This window comes from Aplidium turbinatum, chromosome 13 (genome assembly GCF_918807975.1).
Source record: "Aplidium turbinatum chromosome 13, kaAplTurb1.1, whole genome shotgun sequence".
Taxonomy (NCBI): domain Eukaryota; kingdom Metazoa; phylum Chordata; class Ascidiacea; order Aplousobranchia; family Polyclinidae; genus Aplidium; species Aplidium turbinatum.
In genome coordinates this window covers 3,398,257-3,421,283 of record NC_137484.1, presented here as the reverse complement: position 1 = coordinate 3,421,283, position 23,027 = coordinate 3,398,257, and the positions used below count along the sequence as shown (strand labels likewise).

At 38.4% G+C, this 23,027-nt stretch overlaps 2 protein-coding genes across 3 annotated transcripts; one reads left to right on the top strand and one right to left on the bottom strand.

Moving 5' to 3' along the window:
- The first annotated feature begins 938 nt into the window (after nt 1–938).
- On the top strand, nt 939–7,294 carry LOC145782269 (tRNA pseudouridine synthase Pus10-like). The gene is made up of 6 exons (XM_082594056.1): nt 939–1,858; nt 4,791–4,960; nt 5,296–5,454; nt 5,779–5,857; nt 6,217–6,438; nt 6,593–7,294. The coding sequence occupies exons 1-6, from the start codon at nt 1,409–1,411 to the stop codon at nt 7,055–7,057; spliced, it is 1,545 nt and encodes a 514-aa protein (XP_082450182.1). The 5' UTR covers nt 939–1,408; the 3' UTR covers nt 7,058–7,294.
- A 6,817-nt stretch (nt 7,295–14,111) lies between these two features.
- Nucleotides 14,112–23,023, bottom strand: LOC145781814 (long-chain fatty acid transport protein 2-like). Of its 2 annotated transcripts, none has more exons than XM_082593489.1 (13): nt 22,839–23,023; nt 22,200–22,341; nt 21,415–21,591; nt 20,968–21,058; nt 20,235–20,327; nt 19,610–19,768; nt 19,098–19,222; nt 18,402–18,599; nt 17,981–18,051; nt 17,587–17,713; nt 17,204–17,393; nt 16,755–16,878; nt 14,112–16,329 (listed from the first exon to the last, which is right to left on the bottom strand). In XM_082593489.1, exons 1-13 carry the CDS (start codon nt 23,012–23,014, stop codon nt 16,143–16,145), a joined length of 1,860 nt encoding a protein of 619 aa, XP_082449615.1. In that variant the 5' UTR covers nt 23,015–23,023; the 3' UTR covers nt 14,112–16,142. The 2 variants fall into 2 exon arrangements, with proteins under 2 accessions (XP_082449615.1, XP_082449616.1); XM_082593490.1 differs by having other exon boundaries at nt 21,415–21,587; nt 22,839–22,973.
- Nucleotides 23,024–23,027: the final 4 nt, after the last annotated feature.

Sequence of the window (23,027 nt, the reverse complement as noted above, 5' to 3'; positions counted from 1 at the left end):
AGTTTGTCCCACTTTTGGTATAATCGGATCGTTTATAGCCTAAATGGCGGGTCTTCACAATAGCCGGCCTCTTATACATTGGCGCAACGTATTCAGATGTTGAATCAATGATGAAGAAAGCTGATTTGTTGTTTGTCTTATGTGACGCCTAACTTTATGCCTCGTCTACAGTACAAAATATTTTGTAATGTACATTGTGTACATTGTACATTTTGTTTGTAGGCCTACATTACAAAATATTTTGTAATGTAGATGAAGCATTATCATCTTTATTTTGCGCTCTTTGGAACAAAACACAGTGCACTGTGAAACAAAAATACAGGACATAACAACAAGTAGGCGACATAAATCAGTGAAGGGACGCCATCGAGTTAGCTGCTACGTGTAAATGAAGCCTATCTCATAATTTTGAGTATCTCACAATTACTGTTTGCAAAAACGCTATTTCTCCGGCTTCTCCCAAAAGCATTTGCAGTGATACATTTCCTCAATTGCAAGTTTTGTCAATGAGAGCATTTCCATAGAACGTTTATTTCGAAACCAAGTTTTCGTGTCTTTATCCAAGAGAAGATTTCTTATTGTAACGTTTTTTATTCGTCAATGAATATTATCTGCTTGAAACAACTGTTTTGAATAGTTTGTGGCCTCCATAGTCTACTATTTTGATCGTGGATTGCTATTCTTCTTTGTAGAGCTGATAACGCAAAAAACGTTTGCTATTATTGTTTCTAATTAACAGCTTTGCGATCACTGGCTTTTCTTTGTAGCATAAGAAATAACGCGCTTTGTATTATTGAGGTCAAACCAAACAAAAGAAAGCAAGAGAATGCTTCTCTCTGCTCGCGCATATCGATGCACGAAGCAATTATGAGCTTATGGCTTGTCATCGCAATGTAATCCATTTCACGCTTTGCTGGAAGTTAGCTAGAAATAGCAAAAATTCACCAAAATCTTGAATTTACAAGAAAACTACACAACTTTTAGCATCAAATTTAATATCATCAGATCCGCCTGGCAATTTTAGGAAAAGTCAAGAAAAACCAAGTGCATGGCGTTACTGTGCTTCAAATAATTAAAGGAAATATGAGGGGGGGGCCAAATCCGGCCTCCCTTTGAGGAGCAAAGTGTTAACAAGGCTTCTGTATGTAGGTCATTATAGCCACTGCCCATTGATTTGTTACAACATGCTTTGGCTAAGCCTTTTTTTTCTGCATAATTTTAAAGCTTATACATAAATACCGGTACCAATGGTAGGCAAACTGTGATGCGTAGAGTAGACGTGTTTTTTGTGGCTCTGCTTGCTGAATAGCAATATCCCAAATTAAATTTGATATCGAGACTAGAAAAGGTAGCATTTAAGTAATATTTTTGTTTTAGCTTTGTGAATAGCATATTCTAAACTCTTTTCATGGGTGAGGACGCATTCAAAGACCAGTTAGCTTGGAGTGACGTGTGTTCCAAATATTGTGCACGTTGTGTTCTTCGGTATTTGTGTCATGACTGGAAAGTAATAGCAAAGAGTGAAAACAAAATCAGGTTGTATTTGAAAACAAAGTATGGTCTACAGTCACTATGGAAAGAAGATGAACCCCCATTAAAGAAGCGTAAAATAGATTTGAGCGCCTTTCTTTGTTTAGGTTGCTTTGGAATATTGCAATCCTCACTACTTGACAAATGTGTGAAGTCGGTCAATGAAGCTATTTCTTCAGAGTCGTATCAATTCAAATGTTTTCAAAATAACTTTCATCTTCCTTTGCCTTTGATGGTTTCAGAACATGTGGCTATATCTTATTTCAAGGAGTTGTTTGGAGAAGAAAATATAGAAAAAGAACCACATAGTGTTAAAGACGTTTTGAAGGTGAACACTTTTGATAATTTCTAGATATTTTGATGTCAAATATGTGTTTCTATCAGGCAATATGATTACATCAGACTAAAACATCTTTTTTGAAAAACAAAATATTAATATTTTTCAATGGGATAGTAATCATCACCAGTCCTCGAAATTAGCGGCGGCACTCGGCAATTGCCGTGGTAAATGCCGCCGTAAACGTCATAATGGCCATTCTGCTACGGCAATAAAAATGCCGCCGCAAAATGAGCACTTAATTAGAACAAAACTTGTTCAAAATTTCTTCCTGTGTTATTTACTCGCAGCGGGAGTTTAATCAGCAGAAACATCGCACCAAGACCTCACCTCGGACTATTTTAGTTGCTGTGAACACTCACGCAGTCTTCAAAAATATTATATTTTATAGCATATTTTTACTTGGCAAGAACTTTGCCGAGGCCAAACGGCAAAAGTTGAAATTGCGTCGGCAATTGCTCTGAACGTTTATTACGAAACAATTGTACCAAAACATGTGAAACGAGAAGGAAAAAGTATACTAGAGTAGTCTATCACGACCGCATCGTTTGATTTGTTGTGATGTAATAATACTTAAAGTAGCGATAAAGCGAGCAACGCAATACGCACGCTGTTACGTTAATTCACGTAAAATAGCTCAGGGGAAAAGTAAGTTAATTTTGGGTTGATTCAACGTTCGAGTCCGCACAAATCGATTTACAATTTTCCCGGCGGGTTATATTGCGCACCCAGACAGCAAAACCATCATTTCTACATCGATTCAATGTCTACAGACGCAAAATCAATGCAAAAATAACGAATTATGCTGCCTGGGTAACAACAATGCCCAATACGAAATTTACGTTTGTTTTTCGACATCTAGCGACGTTGAACCATCATAAAATAACGTTAATTGCTCAAACAGGTACCGGTAACAAATTAATAGCTCCCTGCGAGAAGATTGGCTCGATTTATGTTTATCCTAACATAATTTCGGCACAATTGGGATACTGCGTGCGAGCAACACAAAGTCTGTTGGATAAAGAACTAGTCGGATATCATATATAAATCGGAATCATCAGATGCTGTATCGGAGGATGAGGTTGTCGCGTCGTCACTGGAATACTTGAAGACGCAAAACTGCCCGTTCGTGAACGCGCAATGCCATATGATCGGAAGCATTATTTTACTGCCGAAGAACCATTTATCCAATTTTGTTCTACTCTTTTAGCTTGACCCCTTAGCTTTTCTAATTCCGATTTGTTTCCGTCATAAAATTCTTTATAAATTTTGTAAAATACCACACTAACTTTTTCCTTCTGTTCCCTCTGTTTGATAACCTATAGCAGGTAAATTCTACTTTTCAACTGTATCCTTCACCATGATTTATATTCGCAACGACACCGGTAAACAATAAGCATTCGATGTAACAATAACTTTTTCGTAACAATTAAGCCAGTATTTACAAGGTTGCAAACTTTTTACAGTTTACAATAGCATTGTCAGCGCGTAAAATAGCTTGCGTGATGCTCTCCGCTACCGCCGTATGAAACACGAAGAATGAACGATTAAAATTTTGTTTGTTTAAACTTTAAAGCATACGGCAATTGCCGCCGCAATCCAAGGTTTGCTGATTTGGCGACGGCAATGTTTTTGCCGTCGTAGATGGAAGCTAATTTCGAGGGCTGCATCACTCTGATCAGTTTTGCAACTTTAATAAACACAATCTAATCCATAATCTCCTGGCAATATATCTGTGTAAGGACGGTTATTATAATAAGTTTTTTTGTGCCAAAGTCCCACATGCAATTCCCTTTTAACATCGTTGTTAGAAAAAGGCTTTACACTGTTATAAACAATTTTAAACAAGCGGTTGAGTTTGAGTTTTAAAATATTTAAAACTACTTTTTTAATACTTGTGACTAAAACTACTTACTTGTGTAAGCACTAAGCAAGTTAATGTATATTCCTGATGTAAAAACATACTTGGTGGCAAAGACACCAGTCAGTACCAAGTTGAATGCATCGCGTCTTGTGATTACATCTTCTGCTTCAATGTTGCATTGTAACAGTGTAACACAGTAGATTACCACAACAGAGATAAAATAAAAACTGATTACCGTATTTTATGAACCTTAAGGCACAATTTAAATTCTTTTTTTTCCTCATAAATTGATCGTGCGCCTTATAAGCCGGTGCGCCTAATGTATGGAACAAGTAGTGCTTTATCGCCTACACTCAAAACCAGTACCGATACTATTATTATATAAATAAACCACCGTCTTACACAATAAACTACGGTAAAAGCAACTAGCAACTGTGATATTCACTAGGCCCATTTTTTCTTTTTCTCATTGTACTATTGTGACTTGCTTACATTTATTACGCAACAAGTAAACTGTGATATTCACTAGGCCCATTTTTTCTTTTGCTCATTGTACTATTGTGACTTGCTTACATTTATTACGCAACAAGTAAACTGTGATATTCACTAGGCCCATTTTTTCTTTTGCTCATTGTACTATTGTGACTTGCTTACATTTATTACGCAACAAGTAAACTGTGATATTCACTAGGCCCATTTTTTCTTTTGCTCATTGTACTATTGTGACTTGCTTACATTTATTACGCAACAAGTAAACTGTGATATTCACTAAGCCCATTTTTTCTTTTGCTCATTGTACTATTGTGACTTGCTTACATTTATTACGCAACAAGTAAACTGTGATATTCACTAGGCCCATTTTTTCTTTTGCTCATTGTTCTATAGCCCGGTGTGCCTTATGTATGAACAAAAACTAATCAAAGCAGTTTAATGACAGTGCACTAATCGGGTGCGCTTTATGGTCCGTAAAATACGGTAATTAAAAATAAATCACCGGTATTGCATTAAATTGATGGTATGTGAACTTATTAAGTTATGTTGTTTTATGTTCCATTCCAGACGTTGCTGGAGCCTCTCATCAGCAGTGAGCTTGGGGTGGAGCGAGAGATTGACGGCAGTTTTGAAATATGTCTCCACATCTCCCATGCACAAGCAGAACAGGAAGTTCTTGAACAGTTGAAGAAAAAATCACCAAAATCATTTCAAAATGATAAAAAAAGATTCCGCAAGTAAATGTTGGTTCAAAAACCTTTCTCATCATTAATTTTACCAACTTTTTATTGTTGCTTGAGCAATATTCATGTTATATAAATGAACTTTTTGTTTAACTTCACAAAATGTGTTTATGTTCAACAAATATTTCATATAGAAATATGTTTACATTATGTTTGGTGAAAAATGTTGTTACTGCATTAGTACATATGTTTATGGCAGTGTCTATTTGTTGTTTTTCTTAAAAACACTAATTTGTCTAGCCTAGTACTGTCCTTGTTGAAGGTAAACACCTTGGCTTAGACAGTTGAAGAAAATGAAAGATGTCTTAATGATACAAACTTTGTTGAAGGAAAGTTCCCCTTAGCGAGGAACCATTCACCAGTGCTAAAGTTGGCAGAGCCATTACTGCTGTGAGCAGTGGAGAGTTGAGGGAATTGATTTCCAAAGTGACATCATCATGTGAACTCCAAATAAAGTTGTTTCACACTCCTGTATTTGTTGGCGGGAGGTATTGTGCTTATGATTTAAGTTTGTTAACGGTTAACCTGTTACAGTTCTGTCTTTCAATCTTGGCATTGGAATACTACTTTTCTGATGTTGTTGGGCCCATTTTCATTTCGATCTTGTTCATAAAATAACCGTAGTTGCTGCCCATTTACTTGACTCAGCTGTTTTGTGTCGCTTGGTAGAATGAGAGATTTTGTGTGGTAGATTTCTTTTTGAGTGAGGAGTACGGCTGTTGTGGTTTGAAGTTACACTCCCATACATTTTTGTATAGTTGACTTGAACTTGACCTTTAACCTAAAAGTTTGGTGTAACATTAACTCTCCAGGTACAACAAATATACTCGTTCGCTACCGCAAACGCCATGGATTTTGGACGGAGAAAGAAAAATGGAAAACTCTGTAGAGGTAATTCATAGTATAGATCTATTGCTATTGGAATATGATTTCTGGAAGAGCATGTTGACACATCACACCAACTTTTCACATAACAACGATAACATTCTCCAATCAGCAAATTTAGGTTGTCTGTGGCAACCCTGACACTGCAATTTCAATGTTCCAAATACAACTCAGTGTGCATGCTCATGAACAACCGCTTGTCATCAACCACATGCTAGTGATTCAAAGCACACTGCAGACTAAAAACAGCTTTTCTAGCTTATATATGACATTAAGCTTGTTCCGGCTTGAGAGCGTTCAAGACCGGGTTCATGTAGTTGATGTTTTATGAGTGACGTTGTGTAAAGTGCATTTGTACTCTTTAGGAATATTTAGCGAAATTAATCCAGAAAGCTTTCAAAGCTGATGATTATAACTTCTCATCCTCCGGAAGAGAAGACGTGGATGTCCGGATGTTGGGAAACGGAAGACCCTTCCTCATTGAATTGATCAATCCGAGGGTGGAGACACTTTCTGATGCAGATATGAAGACGATCGAGAGCGAAATTAACAATCAAACTTCTGATGTTTCGGCTTCATGTCTACAGGTTCCAACATTTACTTTGATTGTGTGGCGTGATCGCAAGCTTCGTGGTGACGGTGCGGGTCATGCTTATGCCGTAATAGTGGGATGTTTGTATCATGTAACACTTGACTATAGCTACGCTTTCGCTATAACTAAAACTGCTTTTTTGTGATCAGATTGTCGACAAAGCCGATTGCAAGGTTTTGAAGCAAGGAGAAGCGGAAAAGACGAAATCTTATTCTGCCACTTGTTATTTCCTACGTCCGCCAACCGAGGATCAGTTGGATAAGCTTTCCGGCTTATCCAAGTTGACTGACATTGAAATTAAGCAACAAACACCCATACGAGTCTTACATCGGCGCCCGGTCGCCATCAGACCTCGACTGATTCATAGCATCAGCGCTGAGAGGATTCAGAATGGTGATCAAAGACTTTTTAAGCTAAATCTCTCCACGCAAGCTGGGACTTATGTTAAAGAATTCGTCCACGGCGATTTCGCCAGAACGTCTCCAAGTTTGAAGGATTTAGTCGACGCCGATGTTAACATCATAGACTTGGACGTCATGTCGGTGGACATCCAGTGGCCTTCAAGTTCAGCTCAGAATAGCTGTGACCATGAGAATAACAGTCTCAATGTTTAGTGTGGACGGTGCCTACAATTACTGAATCGTGTTATAAGCGTTGCTTGAAAGCTCGGCTTACACTCGGTTAATGGCAAGTAATTGTGCTGGTCGGTTGATCAAGTTTTAAGATACACAATAAGTCATTCAATCATCTTGATTGATTTAATGTTTAAGCTAAACCAATCATGAAGATTGCCTCGCCGACTCTAACGAGTCATCAGTTTCATTCATGCGGCCTTTCGGTAATAAAAGTTAATCATGATGAATTTTCTGTTTACACATGAAGCAAGGTATAAACAGAATGAATCATTGCAATATGTTCCCGCGCCCCACCAACTCTGCTCAACCAATATCTTGACGTTAGCGCCAGTGATTGTAAGGGTGATCTATTCTAATCTGTAACGTTAATCGGTTTAACATATTTTCGTTAACGCTAAAAAATATAGCCTACGGACATAATAGACTATAAACAAACAAGCAAAACACTTTACAATCATGTCTTTTTAAGATATATGTATCTATAATACGATTTAACGATCTTGCTCCCCTTGCTGATGGCATTTCTCGATGCCACCCGGTCCTGAGGTCGACCAAAGAAAGTTATTCCCGGATGTAGAGCTGGGCGATATTGGTAAAATAATTTCGATACGATATTACCAAAAATAAAACGATATTATCTAAGTTTCGATATTTTATGGCGAATCGCAAAGCACGACTTTCTATAACTGCATGAAAAACACACTGAGCACTGGTACTGAAATGAACAACATTTATTGCAAACAATGCTGCGATTTAACTGTCGCAAACTAAAGATTTTTGGACAAAAATGTCAGCATGTTGACATTGCAAGGTTTTAGGCACGATCTCTTCTTGGAAACAATTGAGCCACTAAGTGAAAACATCTTTTCACTAGGTACTAACACTGGTGGCTTGAATGCACAGAAGTTTTCTTGCAACTTTTGCAAGTGTAGGAAAAGTGCATTAGCTCGTCACCATGTACAGATGCAGCTATCCTTGTTGATAGTTTTTGATGCAAAATAGAGATGCAGCTGTGAGTAGCAAAACAAAATAAAGTAACTACCTAGCTGTAGCTACGGCCGCTACACTATGCTACGGCCGCTACGCTATGCTACGTAAATTCCGTCAGCTTGCAAGTTTCCTATCGTATTTACCGGACTTCATCTTTTGCAACAACGCAACACGTGAGAATCAATAAGCAGGATTGCGTAATCACAAAGACTGCTTGTAATGCGTAAACAATGCACACACGCTTGAGGGTTGTCTGCGCATGCGATGTCAGACTGCTCGCAATGTGTAAACAATGCACACACACTGGGTTGTCTACGCATGCGATGTCTGTGTCCACTGCACATGCGAAAATGTTGCTATAATTTCAGTACATTTATAAACGATAATATCGGAGCTTTGTGAATAAATATCGCTGCCGAAAAAATATCGTATCGTAATATCGCCCAGCTCTACCCGGATGTCAAGCCAACGCTTCTAGCGAGTTATTTCCATGGATGTCAGAGGGCTAGATTTTCCTCAGCCACGTGACTTCCTTTATACGTTGCACAATGCACATGTTTACAAATAATTTGCCTAAATAATTACATCTGCAAGATATAAATAAAAAAAATAAAGTGACTATTAGAAGTTTAATTTTTCATGTAGCCTACTAACCACAAACGATAGTTCAGAACAGCAGAAACTCGACTGGTGGGCGGTGGCACAAGAATAATAAGTAAAACCCCGCGAGAAACATATCACATAAGGTGTGACGTAGGCCTACAAGCACGGGAAGCGAATGATTAAAAATCGCACAGAAAAAGGACTGTTCAGAGATTAGACGGATCATCGCATTTGATAGGCTGTTGAGGCTGGTATTCAGATCTTCCTTCGGAGATTTTTTCTCATGAACAAACTGAGAATATGTTGAACCCATTGAGGTTACTTAGTTTTAAGTGTCTGGTTCAACAAGTTGGTCTGTGGTCTGCCTCATCTCAAGAATAGCTATTAGTTTTCCTACCTGATTTTTACCCCACACATGCTCTAACCATTGCCTTTTCCGTTCTTTTTAAAATTTGCAGTTCGCTCTTTCTTAGTAGGCCTATTCATGTCTCGCTACCGTAAGCCAACAATATTGCAGGCTGCAAACAACTCCGATAGACTTTTTCCTTTATTTTAACGAAGATTTTCTTCCATATAGCATTTCTCTACATTCCCTGAACTTTTCCCAAGCCAGCCTTGCCCTTCTTGTCACAGCTGCTTCGCATCCACCGCTTGTGTGGTAAAGTTGAGGTGGGAGAAGAAGACTGAAAAAGTAATAGGTATGCTAGAGATGGGGGAGCTGGCCATCTAATCACCCAAATAACAGAAATATGTTACAGTTTCAACTCTATAACTGAAGCTCTCATCGCGATCCTTGGCTAAATCCCTTTATTACATTTTCCACGAACAAAACACTTTGCCAATCTTGTTATACCTCCCCTCGTATTGACACATCTTGCGTGTACCCACTGACTTAGGAATTGTCCATAAAATTGTAAAAAAATTACCCCTCCTCCACCCTGTCCGTGTGGGCAACGTTATCAATATCCCCGAAGTGTAAGTAGCTATGTTAACCGTATTCGGACCAAGCTATTTTTGGCAGCTAATGAATAGGCTAATGGCCTGACGTGTGGACTTATTCCGTCACACTTTCATTTTCTAATAGCTTTTGATATAAAAACGGTACGAGGTTGCTTTTTACGCAAAGTTAGAGCAAAGTCATTGACAAACTGGTTAAAATTTTAAGTGGACACACATAGGCTACTATAGGCTACCAGTTTTTTGCTAAAAGTGGTCAATTTTTTTAAAACTTGTCTGATGTTTCCGCCATACTCTCCTTGAAATTGCTAATCTCTTCGTTAAAGGCACGCACGATCCAGTCATAGGCTACTATCCGTGGATCAGTCGGGGACTGCTAAAATCAATTAAAACGAAAAATTCCATGTTTAAGCGTCTACATAAAAAATTTGAGCATGCAATGCATGAACGATATAAAACTTACCGTAATCTACTAAACCGTACTATCGAGGCTGCTAAACGTAAATATTATCACAACACCCTAACAGAAAACAAAAACGATTCCAACAAAATATGGAAAAGTATTTATGAATTATCCAGTATCAAAAAGAAAAAAACAACAATGCCCTCTAAAGTAATTACTACAAATGGCAAACCTCTGACGTCTCCAAAAGACATAGCAGAGGAACTAAATAATTTTTTTGTTAACATCGGGCCAAACATGGCAAAAACAATTAAACAATCAAAAGACCAGCGTAATATAACTTCGTCTCCAGACAGTGTCAAAAACTCTCTTTTTCTTGATCCCGCAAGTCCAGAAGAAATATATAAGTTAATCTCTAATTTGAAAGACAAAAAGTCAACAAAGAAATCTGACTGTGAAACTAAATTTATAAAATATGCCAGCCCTGTGATCTCTTTCTTCCTAAGTAAACTATTTAATTTGTGCGTCACTACTGGAGTGTTCCCTGATGCCTTAAAAATTGCTGAGGTTATTCCGGTTTATAAAAAAGGTGATCCTCATAATTCCTCCAACTATCGACCAATATCACTGCTATCTCCATTTAGTAAAATATTTGAAAAGCTTCTTCACACTAGAATTTACACATATCTAGAAAAATTCCACCTTTTGAGTGCTCAACAATTTGGATTTCGTCAAAATACATCCACTGCAATGGCAATAAGCACGCTGTATGACGATCTGTTAAACAATGTGAACAAAAATTTCTATACCTGTTGCATATTCCTTGACTTGTCAAAGGCATTTGATACAGTTGATCACAACATACTGACAAATAAACTTCAACATTGCTACGGAATACGTGGCACTGCTCTTGAGCTGATGAAAAGTTATCTTACTAATCGATACCAATATACCAAAGTGTCTAATTCTGCTTCAAGCTTGCAAAAAATCCTTTGTGGAGTCCCTCAGGGTTCAACATTGGGACCCCTTCTCTTCCTAATGTATATTAACGATCTTCCTTTAATGTCTAAATTTTCTACCGTGCTTTTTGCGGATGACACATATCTAGCTTTACGTGGTGAAGACTTGGAATCTTTACAAACAGAAACCAATACTGAACTACAAAAAATTGATGCTTGGCTACGAAGAAACAAACTCTCTTTAAACTACTCTAAAACAAGCTACATTTTAATAAACAAAGTACCTAAGCGTACTGTTGAAACTAATTTCAGGTTGTGTATAAACCAAACAGTGATTGAAAGAATGAAAACAGTTAAGTACCTGGGAATCCATGTCGATGAAAATCTAACCTGGTCGTCACACACTAAACATTTGTCGCTGCAGTTGGCTCGATATTCCGGAATTTTTTATCGCCTTCGTAACTATGTGTTAGAGGAAACATTGCTTATGTTATATTATAGTCTAGTATATAGTCGTGTTCAATACGGTATTACTATATGGGGTACTGCAGGTAAAACACTAATCAAGGAAGTTGACGTAAGACACAATAATATTATTCGCGCAATCACTAGAAGTACAAAATTCAGTCACGTCACTAGCTTATACAAATCTTTGAATATTTTACAACGTGAAGATATTTACAAACTCGAAATTGCAAAATTTATGCATAAAGTTTCCAATAATAATCTACCGCCTGTATTGCAAGATCGTTTTATAAAACTTGATAATATTCACTCGCACAACACTCGACAACTAAATAAAATGAAGTATTTTCTTCCACAAATAAACAAATCCGTGGCACACAATCTTCTGACACATCGGGGTACTAAATTGTGGAGTGAATTGGATGAATGTATTAAAAGCAAACACCTTGCTTTGTTTAAAAAACTTTATAAAATTACCCTGTTAAGTTCTTATTAAATCGTTAAAATCGTTCAGTTAAATTATTTTATCTCATGTAACCTCGTATTTGTGTTCTTAAACGATATGATTCATTATATGCTCATGTTTTCCCAGCTGGTCTTGATTCAATATTCTACAAAACCTTATATATTCAATTCGATTTCGAAGCTACTGTTCCATCCATCATTATGTTTTATTGATACAGTTATAATGTCTGATGCTGCAATGTAAGATGACTGATGACAGGCAGCACCTTGACTGGTTAACCGCAAGGTTGTTCGGTGCTGCCAGACCTTTCTATTGCCATATTTTGAATTGTATGTAATTGTGTTTCTTTATATCGAGTCGTATTAGAAAGGCAAATAAACAATATCTCTCTCTCTCTCTCTCTACTTTCTTGACATAACCTACTTTCTTCCAACAACTGCTGACGCAAAATCCAGCGGTGGAGTTAATCCCTTTTCAATTCCACGCTGATTAATTTTTTACTAGTTTTGCAGACAATTTTGGAAGTAATGTGTCAAAAACTGCTAACTAAAAAACTATAGGCCTACTACATAAAAATGTCATTTTATTACTAAACCAAAGATGAGTAGGGGAGAACCTCCATCATTGGGACGATTCTACAATGGGACACTTGGTCTCCCACGCTTGGTTGATCAAGCGAGCACAACGTACATGACGAATTTCAATTCGCCATGTAGTCTTTCGCTTGTACCAACAGTGGGATCCTTCAATTTGCATGCATGACTGGTTTGTTAAAGAAAGTGTGTTTTTTGATACCCAAAGTAAAAAAAGATAGGTCACTTGTCTTGAAGATATTTTTGTACATACTTGGCGAAGCAGGTTGAAAACGCATGGTAGCATAGTCTATATGTCTGGTAGTTCTTAGGACAAAACGTTGTTGTCAGTGAGGTAGTCTTTAAGAATCTAGCTGATTTTTTTTGCATTTGCGGACGGCATCTTACAATGGGACAGCAGGTCTTGCCCATCAATGGGACACTGTATATCAACTCGACTCATTCGTAAAAAGGGAAACAAGATCCTTTAACTATGAAAACTGTAGTTGAAAAAGCAATACAAACCGGAAAAAATAGACCTGTAGCAAGAGAATTTGACATACCAAGATAAACATTGAAAAACTGGATTGACACATATACAAAAAAGCCCAAGTAAATAATGATCAAGGCAATCTACGTTTTCAACCTCATTGTGGTGTGAAAAAGATTTTTAATGATGAAGATAAGAAAAATGTAGAAAACTTTAATAATACACTACAGTAATATAATCAATAACAAAGTGAATATCAAGTTTATAATATGCATTTACACAGATTATAAATTTTGTCCCATTGTTAGAAATTGCCTGTCCCAATGGTGGAGCCAGATTCAACAATGGGACGTTTTGAGTAACCTTAAAAAACTGTGCGTTATTTCTAAACCACTGGAGATAATGAAATCAAACTAAGTGTTATTTGAAAAAAAAATGCATTGGCCAAAGTGTTGCAAAAAAAAAACCACTGCATTTCTTTACAAAATTAAAAAAATTAGCAAAACGCAAAATTTGTCCCATTGATGGAGGTTCTCCCCTAATTTTTAGGAAAAGCCACAAAACTTCAGTTAATTTGAGCCAGTAGCTTTTATGCAATCGATGAAAGTTTTAGGTATGGACGGAACCCGTCCACCCGTCAGTCCGAATAGGGTTAAAAGATCTTTGGTATGACCGATGTGGAATCAAACCCACGTCGACCGACGCAGTGGAGAGCATTAGAACCACAAGTCCATTGTGCCGGTTGCTGTTGTTACAAAATGAAATTTCTTTCGCGTTTCTTAAATTATAAGGCCTCTTTACTGAAAGCAGTGGCGAATAAAGTAAGTCAGAGTTGAATTTAGATCATTTCATTACGACTTAAGCTATCGACTTAAACATCAGCTTAGTTGCACAATTTTATTGAATACATCCTTGTTACATTGTTATTTCACAAAGAGAGAAAACAAATAGCTGCAAACAAACTTATTTTGGCTTGTGCGGATGAAATTTTTGCGAAATAAATAAGTGCGTAGCTACCGTTGTTTTAAAGGTTACAAACCACTGCTTCACATGAATAATTTCTACCACGGCCGATGCGATTCCTTTTTGTGGCATGAATTCAAATTGCATGGCATTCAATTCTTTAAATAAATTTATTCACATATGAACAATGAGCATTGTACCGCATAATGTAAGTCATAGATGAAAACAATGAACAATTGTTGTCAACACATCGCTTTATGATGATCAACTGATACATGAGATACTAAAAACAAACTTGAGTTAGCCAACAGAGCAATTGAGTACGTTCGAATAACAACAAAAACAAGTTAAAATTTTATCAAAATAATCCTGAGTTGAAAGTAATGGGGCAACAACTAAAAAACTATCACAAGCAATTTCATGAAAAAAGTTTTAGCAAAACAAACTTTGTTCAAACAATTCAAAAGTGCATTTAAAAATTGAAAGAACAGATCATCAAACTTGTGATTGCACATTAAATTGGAATTTTGCATGATCAGCAGGGGTGCTTCAGATTTTTACTATTTTCGATTTTTTTACACGTTTAAAAAGAAAAAAAATGTGGATTTTCTAAAACTACTAGTTTTGTGAGCAACTATCTTTTCTAGCAACTATCTTTTCTTTTCATCAAAGGCCGCATCGGCTATGATACTGTTGATGATGATCTTTTCTGCTGCCGATACGTCTTTTATCTCTTCGAAGTGGTCACAGAAAATCGTCTCTTCCACACATTATAACAACAATTTTGTCGCTCAACGAAAAATGATTTCCAAAACAATTCCTTATTAGAAGTTTGATTGGTAGTACGGTAACCACATCTTATGACACCACAACGAGTTGAAAATATAGGTGTCGAAATATCACCCAAAACCCCACATCAGACATCAGGCGTTTTAAAATCGAAAATGTGAAAATATGAAATACCCTAAGACGAGTGGTCGATTGCAGGCCCTTGGAACCAGCAAAACCAGTACAGGGCTCACAGCATCATTATTGACAGCTACCAAGCCTTAAATAAAAGTTGTTATTGCCACATTTTTATGACTAGTCTCCCAATAATATCACGACACTGGCAAGTGATCACTCATCCATGACGTGGAAAGGTATTCACATTCCCAGATTTGCCATGGTAACCGAGTATACTTAGTATAAATGTAATTCAAACATATAGGCATGGCAATATATGACGTATACTAGTTTCATCAGTACATAGCAGATATGCGATTGAAGCTGACATACTTACAAAACCACCAGTATTGATACATGAGCAACACCCAACAAGGAATAAAAATTAAAATCGTTTGGAGACTGGAAAATCATTGCCGCTCCGCAGTTAAAATGGAACCAACGCGAATATATGCAACTGATAATTTCAAAGTTAAAAACGTTTTACAGTATAAAAAAAGGTATAAAACTGCTTTTGATCTGAAAGTTTAGGATGAAAAAAAATTGACAAAGAAAGCGGCCAATTAGTTTTCTCACTTCTCTGCGCCTTAGTGACGTCACTGCTTGCAATATCAGGGTCACTTAGTGGTGTGTTATCTAAGTTATTGTGTTATTGCGTTATCTAAGCACATCCTCACCAACTGCCCCCTTAGCCCTTCATGTGATGACAACGACCTCAAAAAAATCACAAACAATGCTCTTACCTGGCTCCGACACTGGCGTGACAAGCTATGAATGAACTTAGTGGTGTCAAGAGCATGGTGACGCAGAGGAACAAGACGTGAGAATGTGGTTACCTAGAGAGGACGCGCCTTCAGCATCAAGCGTGAAATACATAGATATTGAGACAGTACAGCATCTTAGCAAAGCTGACACCCACGGAGTAAACGGCACAAATGATAAAAATTCATAAAACTACTCAATAACAATGATTGAACTGATAACCTGGCTTCTACAAAATAACCTATTGTATACTAATCAGAGACCAATTGTACATGACGTTACATATACGTGTCGTGACAAGAGCTTGGCTTAGTGTTCGTGGCAAGATGGCGGACGAGGGGACATTAAATTGAATTAAATTATCCGTTGAAAGGCAGTGAAGGTTTCGGGCAAGAACTATAGACGTATCAAAGATGATTGTGAACGCAATAATAACGCAATAACAATTTGCAACAATAACAACGGCCCTCAGAGGGTGGGCTGCATGACCTAGAGCTTTATCTTCCCACTATCGATTTCCCCAACAACGTCTTCATCCAAAGAAATGTAAGTCTTCATAGAGCGATCGAAGAAGTACAACCGGTCACCTTTCATCCTGGCCAGTTCATAACCATCCTGCTTCAGTCCTATCTTGACCTGCTTCATGGTACCAGTGTGCTCCAGAAACTTCCTGATTCTAAAATATAAATACTCAATACAGTAGAGATTCTTGTACTAAGGAACAAAAGCATGATCCTTGTTTCTCTCAGAGTTGAGTTCGAAAGTTGAACTGCGGCAGTTTGGTACCGAACCATGTCGACCAAGGTCTGATCAGTTCGAAACGAAGGTTACGCAGTGGCAGAAGTTCATGATTACACACTTCAGAGTACAATGCTCGGGGTAGGTAAAATTATTGCGTTTCTAAGAATAATAGTGTTAATCAGATTTTCACGTATGCAATGCATACGTGAAAAAACTTACTTTGCAACCGGGTAACATCCCAGCAAGCAAAATCTCTCCTTTTTATATTGATTCAATGTATGCAAACAATGAACAAATAAAAAAGAATGAAATCTGCTTGTTGGGACAGTTTCGTGTCTTGATTGTCAAAGTGATAATCACCTGAGGAAGATGGGCATGGCGTACTTGGGAAGCGCCTCGCTGCAATGGTTGCAGAAGGATTGCAGATCAACCGTCATCTCATCATCGAGAGACAACGCGGCCATCCCAGCACGGCCCTCCTGACCTGTCGAGTGCATTGTGAAGTCAGAGGATTTCGTGGAAGTGGGTTTCGGATAATTCCGAAAAAAAATCTCAAAAAAACAAAACGATATCAAAAAGCCATTTTATTCAGGCATTGATTCAAACTTAAAAATCTAGTTGATGTTTTGTTTTGCAGCTACGAAATAACTAACGAACAATAATTGAAGAGCACAGCTGGCACACTTCATCTGCGCATGCGAGCACTTCGTAGCAGCTACAGTAACATCTTCGAATGAATTGCCAATGCACAAACTTTTGCAAAACCCTAAACCGACACCTCCTACTTAATCTAATTATCAGCAACGCACCTTTGACTTCAACGCCATACACGGTTGCTTCTTGGACGCCGGGAAACGCCGCGATAACGTCACTCACTTCAGTGGTGGAAACATTCTCTCCCTTCCACCGGAAGGTGTCGCCAATGCGGTCACAGAAGTGCATGCCGTAGTTTCCATCTCTCATCATGAGGTCGCCCGAGTTGAAGTACATGTCGCCATCCTGAAAGCGATCAGATGAGGTCACAATAAGAAAACATTCTAAAGATTGTTGTTTGAGACTCAGAAAAGGAACGCAGTCATTTAATATAATGAAAAACAATAAAATGTACTGTTGCTGATGCAATTGTTTAGTTGATCAAAACTAATAGAAAACCACGTTTTCTTAAAGTTGCAAGACCTCAAATAAAGCTCACCTTGAACACGTTTCGTACAATCTTCTTATCAGTCATCCTCTTATCTCCTCTATACTCCGCAGTCTTAGTCATTTGTGTGATCTTCCCCATGATGAGACCAGGCTCATCGAAGCCAACCTCCACGCACCTGGACACAAGAATAACATCCTGTCACCTCCACTGCAGTGCAATGCTGTCTGGGAACGATCAATGACTGGTTGAAAATATTGTCAATCTGGGGTAGTGAAAACATAAATTCTCACTCCCAGAGATGCTCTCAATAAAAGTTGGAAAATTAAACCTAATACTTTTCATTTACATTATACAGGGAAGTCTTTGAGGCGAAATTTAATGCTAGCTGAGACAAAGAAATGTAATGCCTTAAGCGATAGACAAAACAGACACGTGATCTTACCTGCCATTCTTATTCCGGTAAGGTTCTTCTGTGTCGTCGTTGTACCTCACAATGGCGATGTTTGACAAGGCCTACTGGTAACACAATCAATCTAAAGTTAACGTCTTCATACCAGTATGACTTGCAACCAAGATCAATTATGATGAAATTTCCATCATAATAATACCAATTTGTGTCAGATAAATTTATCTGATAAATTGTCAGATAAGTGTCAGATAAATTGACACCAATAACTGGTTGCAAAGTAGAGTTAATGAAAAGTTTCTATCATTAGAATTTTCAGCCAATTCTCTAAGTTCTGGGCAGTGTCCAAGGATAAAGATTCAAATTAACCAACCAATTTGGGTTTCGATGCAAAAATTTTCAGTAAAATTACGTTGCTCCGACTTTAAGTAATTGGATAACTAACACATGACGTCACCTTCATCAAAGGAGATAGTGTCCCGATGGTCCCCACCCTATCGTGGGCGTTCATCAGAAAAATATTCCCTTCCGTGGCTGCATAGAACTCGCGCACACGAATGTCAGGGCCGAACCTGTCCAGGAAGGTCGCCCACACATCAGGGCGGACCCCATTGCCGTACGCCCATCGGATTTTGTTGTTCCTGTCTTCAGGTGACTGCAAGAAACATTTCAACTGTTCATCGTATTTTCTAAAGTATATAAGACTTAGAACAGGCTACGTGAACATCGTTGTCGTGTGAGCCTCTGGGGCTGAAAGTCTATCCTTTTACCACCCCAGATTCACGATGTTCCCGGACTACATTGGAAGGCTACTAAGAGCAGCCAGTGTTTGGTTTCATCATACCCATAAAGCCCGATACCCGTACGAAGACGGTTGAGGCGCACCCACGCCTGTCTCTGTATTGTTGGGCCGATGGGACGGGTGTCGGGGTCGGGATTAACGAATGGAGTCTGGTGGTGCTTGGAACTTTCACTGAAAGTTCCATTTAATAAACGTGTTCCATTCGTAGAGATGCTTCAACCAAAGTAACCCACATACAAAATGGCGGACACGGTAGCTAATTCCCCCCACAATCTTTAACAATCGCACATAATTTAAACAGCCACATACTAATCATTGAAGTTTTAATGAACCCTGCATGATCCAACCCACCGATGGCTGCAGGCAAACATATCGCAACGTCTCCCCAATGTACTGGACGACAGTGACGTTGTACTTCTGACAGTCGCTTAAGAAATTCGACGCAGAAAATCGTTTCCGGACAGCCAAGGTTAGACCTGGGAAAATATTGCTATTCGTTGGAAGCTTTCAATAATTGTTAAAGATTTCGACGGATTAGTTACGCCAGGGTATTGCCAGCAATACTATAACTCGCTTACAAGTATTAAGATTGATTGATATACCGGAAAACAATTACTCTATAATGCAGACAAATGCAGCAATGAACAACAAGCAAATATGCAACTTTTTCATTTGTGAAGCTTCAGAATCAGATAACCCTACCCATTTCCCAACGTTGAAGATTAAAAACTATAAAAGATGTAGCACAACAGGCTACCAGCGCAATTCTTTTTTCATCAATGTGAAGCCTTGAGAAGTGAACACTTTAAATAAAACAATTAAGCAATACATGATTGTTATTGGCAGTGACTGAACCTTCTCACCGCAATGTATAGTGGCCGACACCCCGCACATGCACCCGGCCATGTGATAGAAGGGTAAGGCGCAGTACAAGATGTCATCATCCCTGTATCCGCACAGGATGGGCGCGCTGCCACCTGACGTCACCTTGGCGTGGGATATTCTCACTGCTTTGGGCTTCCCTGAAGTGGTGAAGACCATTTGTTAAGATTTGTAGCCGTGGTGACAGAAACAACAGGGTATAGTTTTTTAACAGTTTGCTGAGCATGAGTTTGTTGGGTTCTTCATTTTTCACCAAGATCAACCAAGCACTTCAACCATCGAACTATTATGTTCTCTAGCAGCACAGCTATGGTTGATACATGTTTATGTATATATTAAAAATTACGACTAGATATTGGCATGGTGACTAGTACCTGGTAAGTCTCTTCATAGTATGACAAATTGTAATGAAAGTTGGATGGGTTATACAAAATCTTAAAGAGTTCAACCATAACTACTCTTACAACTTAGTGAATTTGTTTATAAACGACCTCAAACAGTCATATGTACATAGGTGCTGCTGTCATGCTTAGAGATGCATACAGCAGCAAGGTAGGTGTGGAAGCAGAAGAGCTGACAAACAAGCCCAACGATGAAGACAGTCACCAGTTGTTCCGGACGTGTATATGTAGCATGCCGTGGTGGAGAGAGGGAAGCGCGGTCTCAGATCCTTCTCCAAGTCGTGCGGTGATTGTTCGTCTGTGAACAATTCGTAAGTTCAGATTGCGGTTTAACCTGGTTCATCAAAACATTGAATCCAGTGACATTGACCAAGCTAATGGTAATAAATATAAACTCAACGAAACCAAAAAAGAACAGAAGAAGAATGGATACAAGATACGTATATGGCATCAGAGTGTATTGACACGTATGTCTACAAAAGGTTTCCTTTGATAATAATTAATCATCTTCGTGGTTTCAGTTCAGTTGCAAGGTTCTCTCAAACTCCAGATCCCGGTATCGAAGCCTAATTTCGACCTTTTCCCACAACATTGGATGTCAGGGCACGGTGGCAAACTGCTGATGTTGTAAGCGTGAAGGCTCAGCAGGGCCGACCTTGAATCGTCTACGATGTTTTGTCATTAAGATTGTATGAATGTATATTAACCCCAACGTTTGGACAAGCTGCGCCTTGCATGGGCAAAGAAACTTATTATCTGTATGTATAGATTCACTCCCTCCGCAACCTATGTGTTGAGGATTCATGCATACGTCTGCAATTCTTGGTATTAGCTCACAGAGATATGATGAGTCATTTCACGTCATCAATAAAATAGCAGCGTTGAACATTGAAAATTGCTTTACTCTATCACACAAATACTTGTTGTGGTGAACTCACCTATGATGGACTTCAAAGTTTGGCAACCATCACTCTTACCGTCGTACTTTATGACCAGCATATCAATGTCGTCGCGTATTTCATCGACTGCCTAGTGACAAGTACTGCTTATAAATATTCTCAAGTTGTCGGAACTTTAAAATAATGGTTTGAAAATAAATTATTTACTGAATTTGTGAACAAATTTGCAAAACTCTACGAAAACAACTCAATAACCAAGTCAGACAATCAATATTCGGATACTTTGTCGTTATGTTATACTACGAGTTACAGGGTAGCCTGTCAACGCTTAAAAGAATGCCGGTTCACCTCCCACTTAGAGCGCAAGGCTGTATATTGACAAGATACTAAGTGACGTAGATGGAGGTGGGAACTGAGATTGCCTCGATTTTAATTTGATTCAAATTGTCAACCACACAACATGATCCTAAATACAAGATAAGTTACCTTTTCCAACACTTCTTCTCCTCCGAGTATCAACAGTTTAGCTTCGCTAACCTTCAAACTGTGGATCAAAACCTTCAACCTTAAGTTGTAGTTGATCAGACTGATCTCTGCACCGAGTCGCATGCTGGCGAGTAGGACAGCCACGTACGCCGGCTCGTTGCTCATCATCAGGGCTATCTGAGGCAAGTCAGTCATTATGTTACGTCGATTCAACCTAACAAAAGTATTCCTTTGTGGTAGAAAAGTTGTCTTCTTCACAAATTGGCAAAAGCACAAAACGAGTAAAACATTGCAGCCGTGATGATTGAACCATAGAAGGCGGCACAAACTTTAACAAGTTCACAAAATAATCAAGATTTATTTTCTCAGAAGCACTGAAACTTATACATACGACAAAATATTGTGTAAAACCAGACGGAAACACATAATTTGTATTAGCACCAGTCATGCCTAACGCAAACAAGCCACTAACGTAGGTAACCTGCTAGAATAACGACTTTACAACTATATACAGGGTGGGCCAAAAGTAGGCTTACAGTTATAAAGAGTAGGGTTTGGGTCTAAAAGTAAATTTATTGTTTTCATGTGGGTACTTTTAAATTTAACCAGATAATTTGAAGCAAGCTTCATCTGACCGGATGATTTTGTCCAACATTTCAACTTGTTCTCCAACAAATTGGTCAAAGTTTAATAACTGTAAGCCTACTTTTGGCCTACCCTGTTATATTCAGTATGCATGCATTGTTATATTACCGTCCAAACAATCGCACCTCATATATGCATACCTGATCTCCCTGCTTCACACCGAGTTGGTGAAGCGCTCGCGTGGCCTTGTTGCCCCATTCGTCCATCTGTCTGTAAGTCCACACTTCATCCAGGTACAGTATGCACGGCTTGTCAGGTGTGGTCTTGGCAAATGAATGCAGGCTAGAGATGAAAACCTCACGGTTAGGTATATAAAGTGACGCAACACTAACTGACGTCACTTCTACTGGTTCTCTTCTACTTTTCAATTTCTCTAAAATTTGAAAGGCATATTCACACCAATCCTTTTCAGAAGGCACAAAAATGATATTGAAAAGGCACGCCTATGCCAATCTTGCCAAAAGTGCCAACGAAATGAAAGTTGTCCTTCGCCAACTTAACTTGCTCGGTCTATATCTTCGTCGGTGAGAATGTCCACAATATTTGTCCATGCAGTCAACAATTTCAATGAAGTTAACTTACAATACGCCGCGATACTCCTCTCATGGAGGGCCACATTTACACAACGAAAAAATAAGTAGTTTCTTGGCTGATAAGTCTGAGACAATTAGCCCATGAAAAAATGAAACATGACGAAAGCGCCATACTCTTCAGCATATAACTGCGATTAATTACATCCAACAAACCCAAAATAAACCTGAATAAAACGCTTACATCACCTCTCTGGCAAAGTCATGCCTTGCTCGATTCTGGCTTGGATTGTTTTTGTGAAAGTTTTGAGGCGTTTGAGATAATCCAAGTCTTCAGGTAACCATGGTAACATAAACTTCACCACCTGCCAGCCTAAGAAGGCGGTAGTCAGGGCAGATGTTACGGTTAATAACAAATTGTTCATTTTAACTACCATC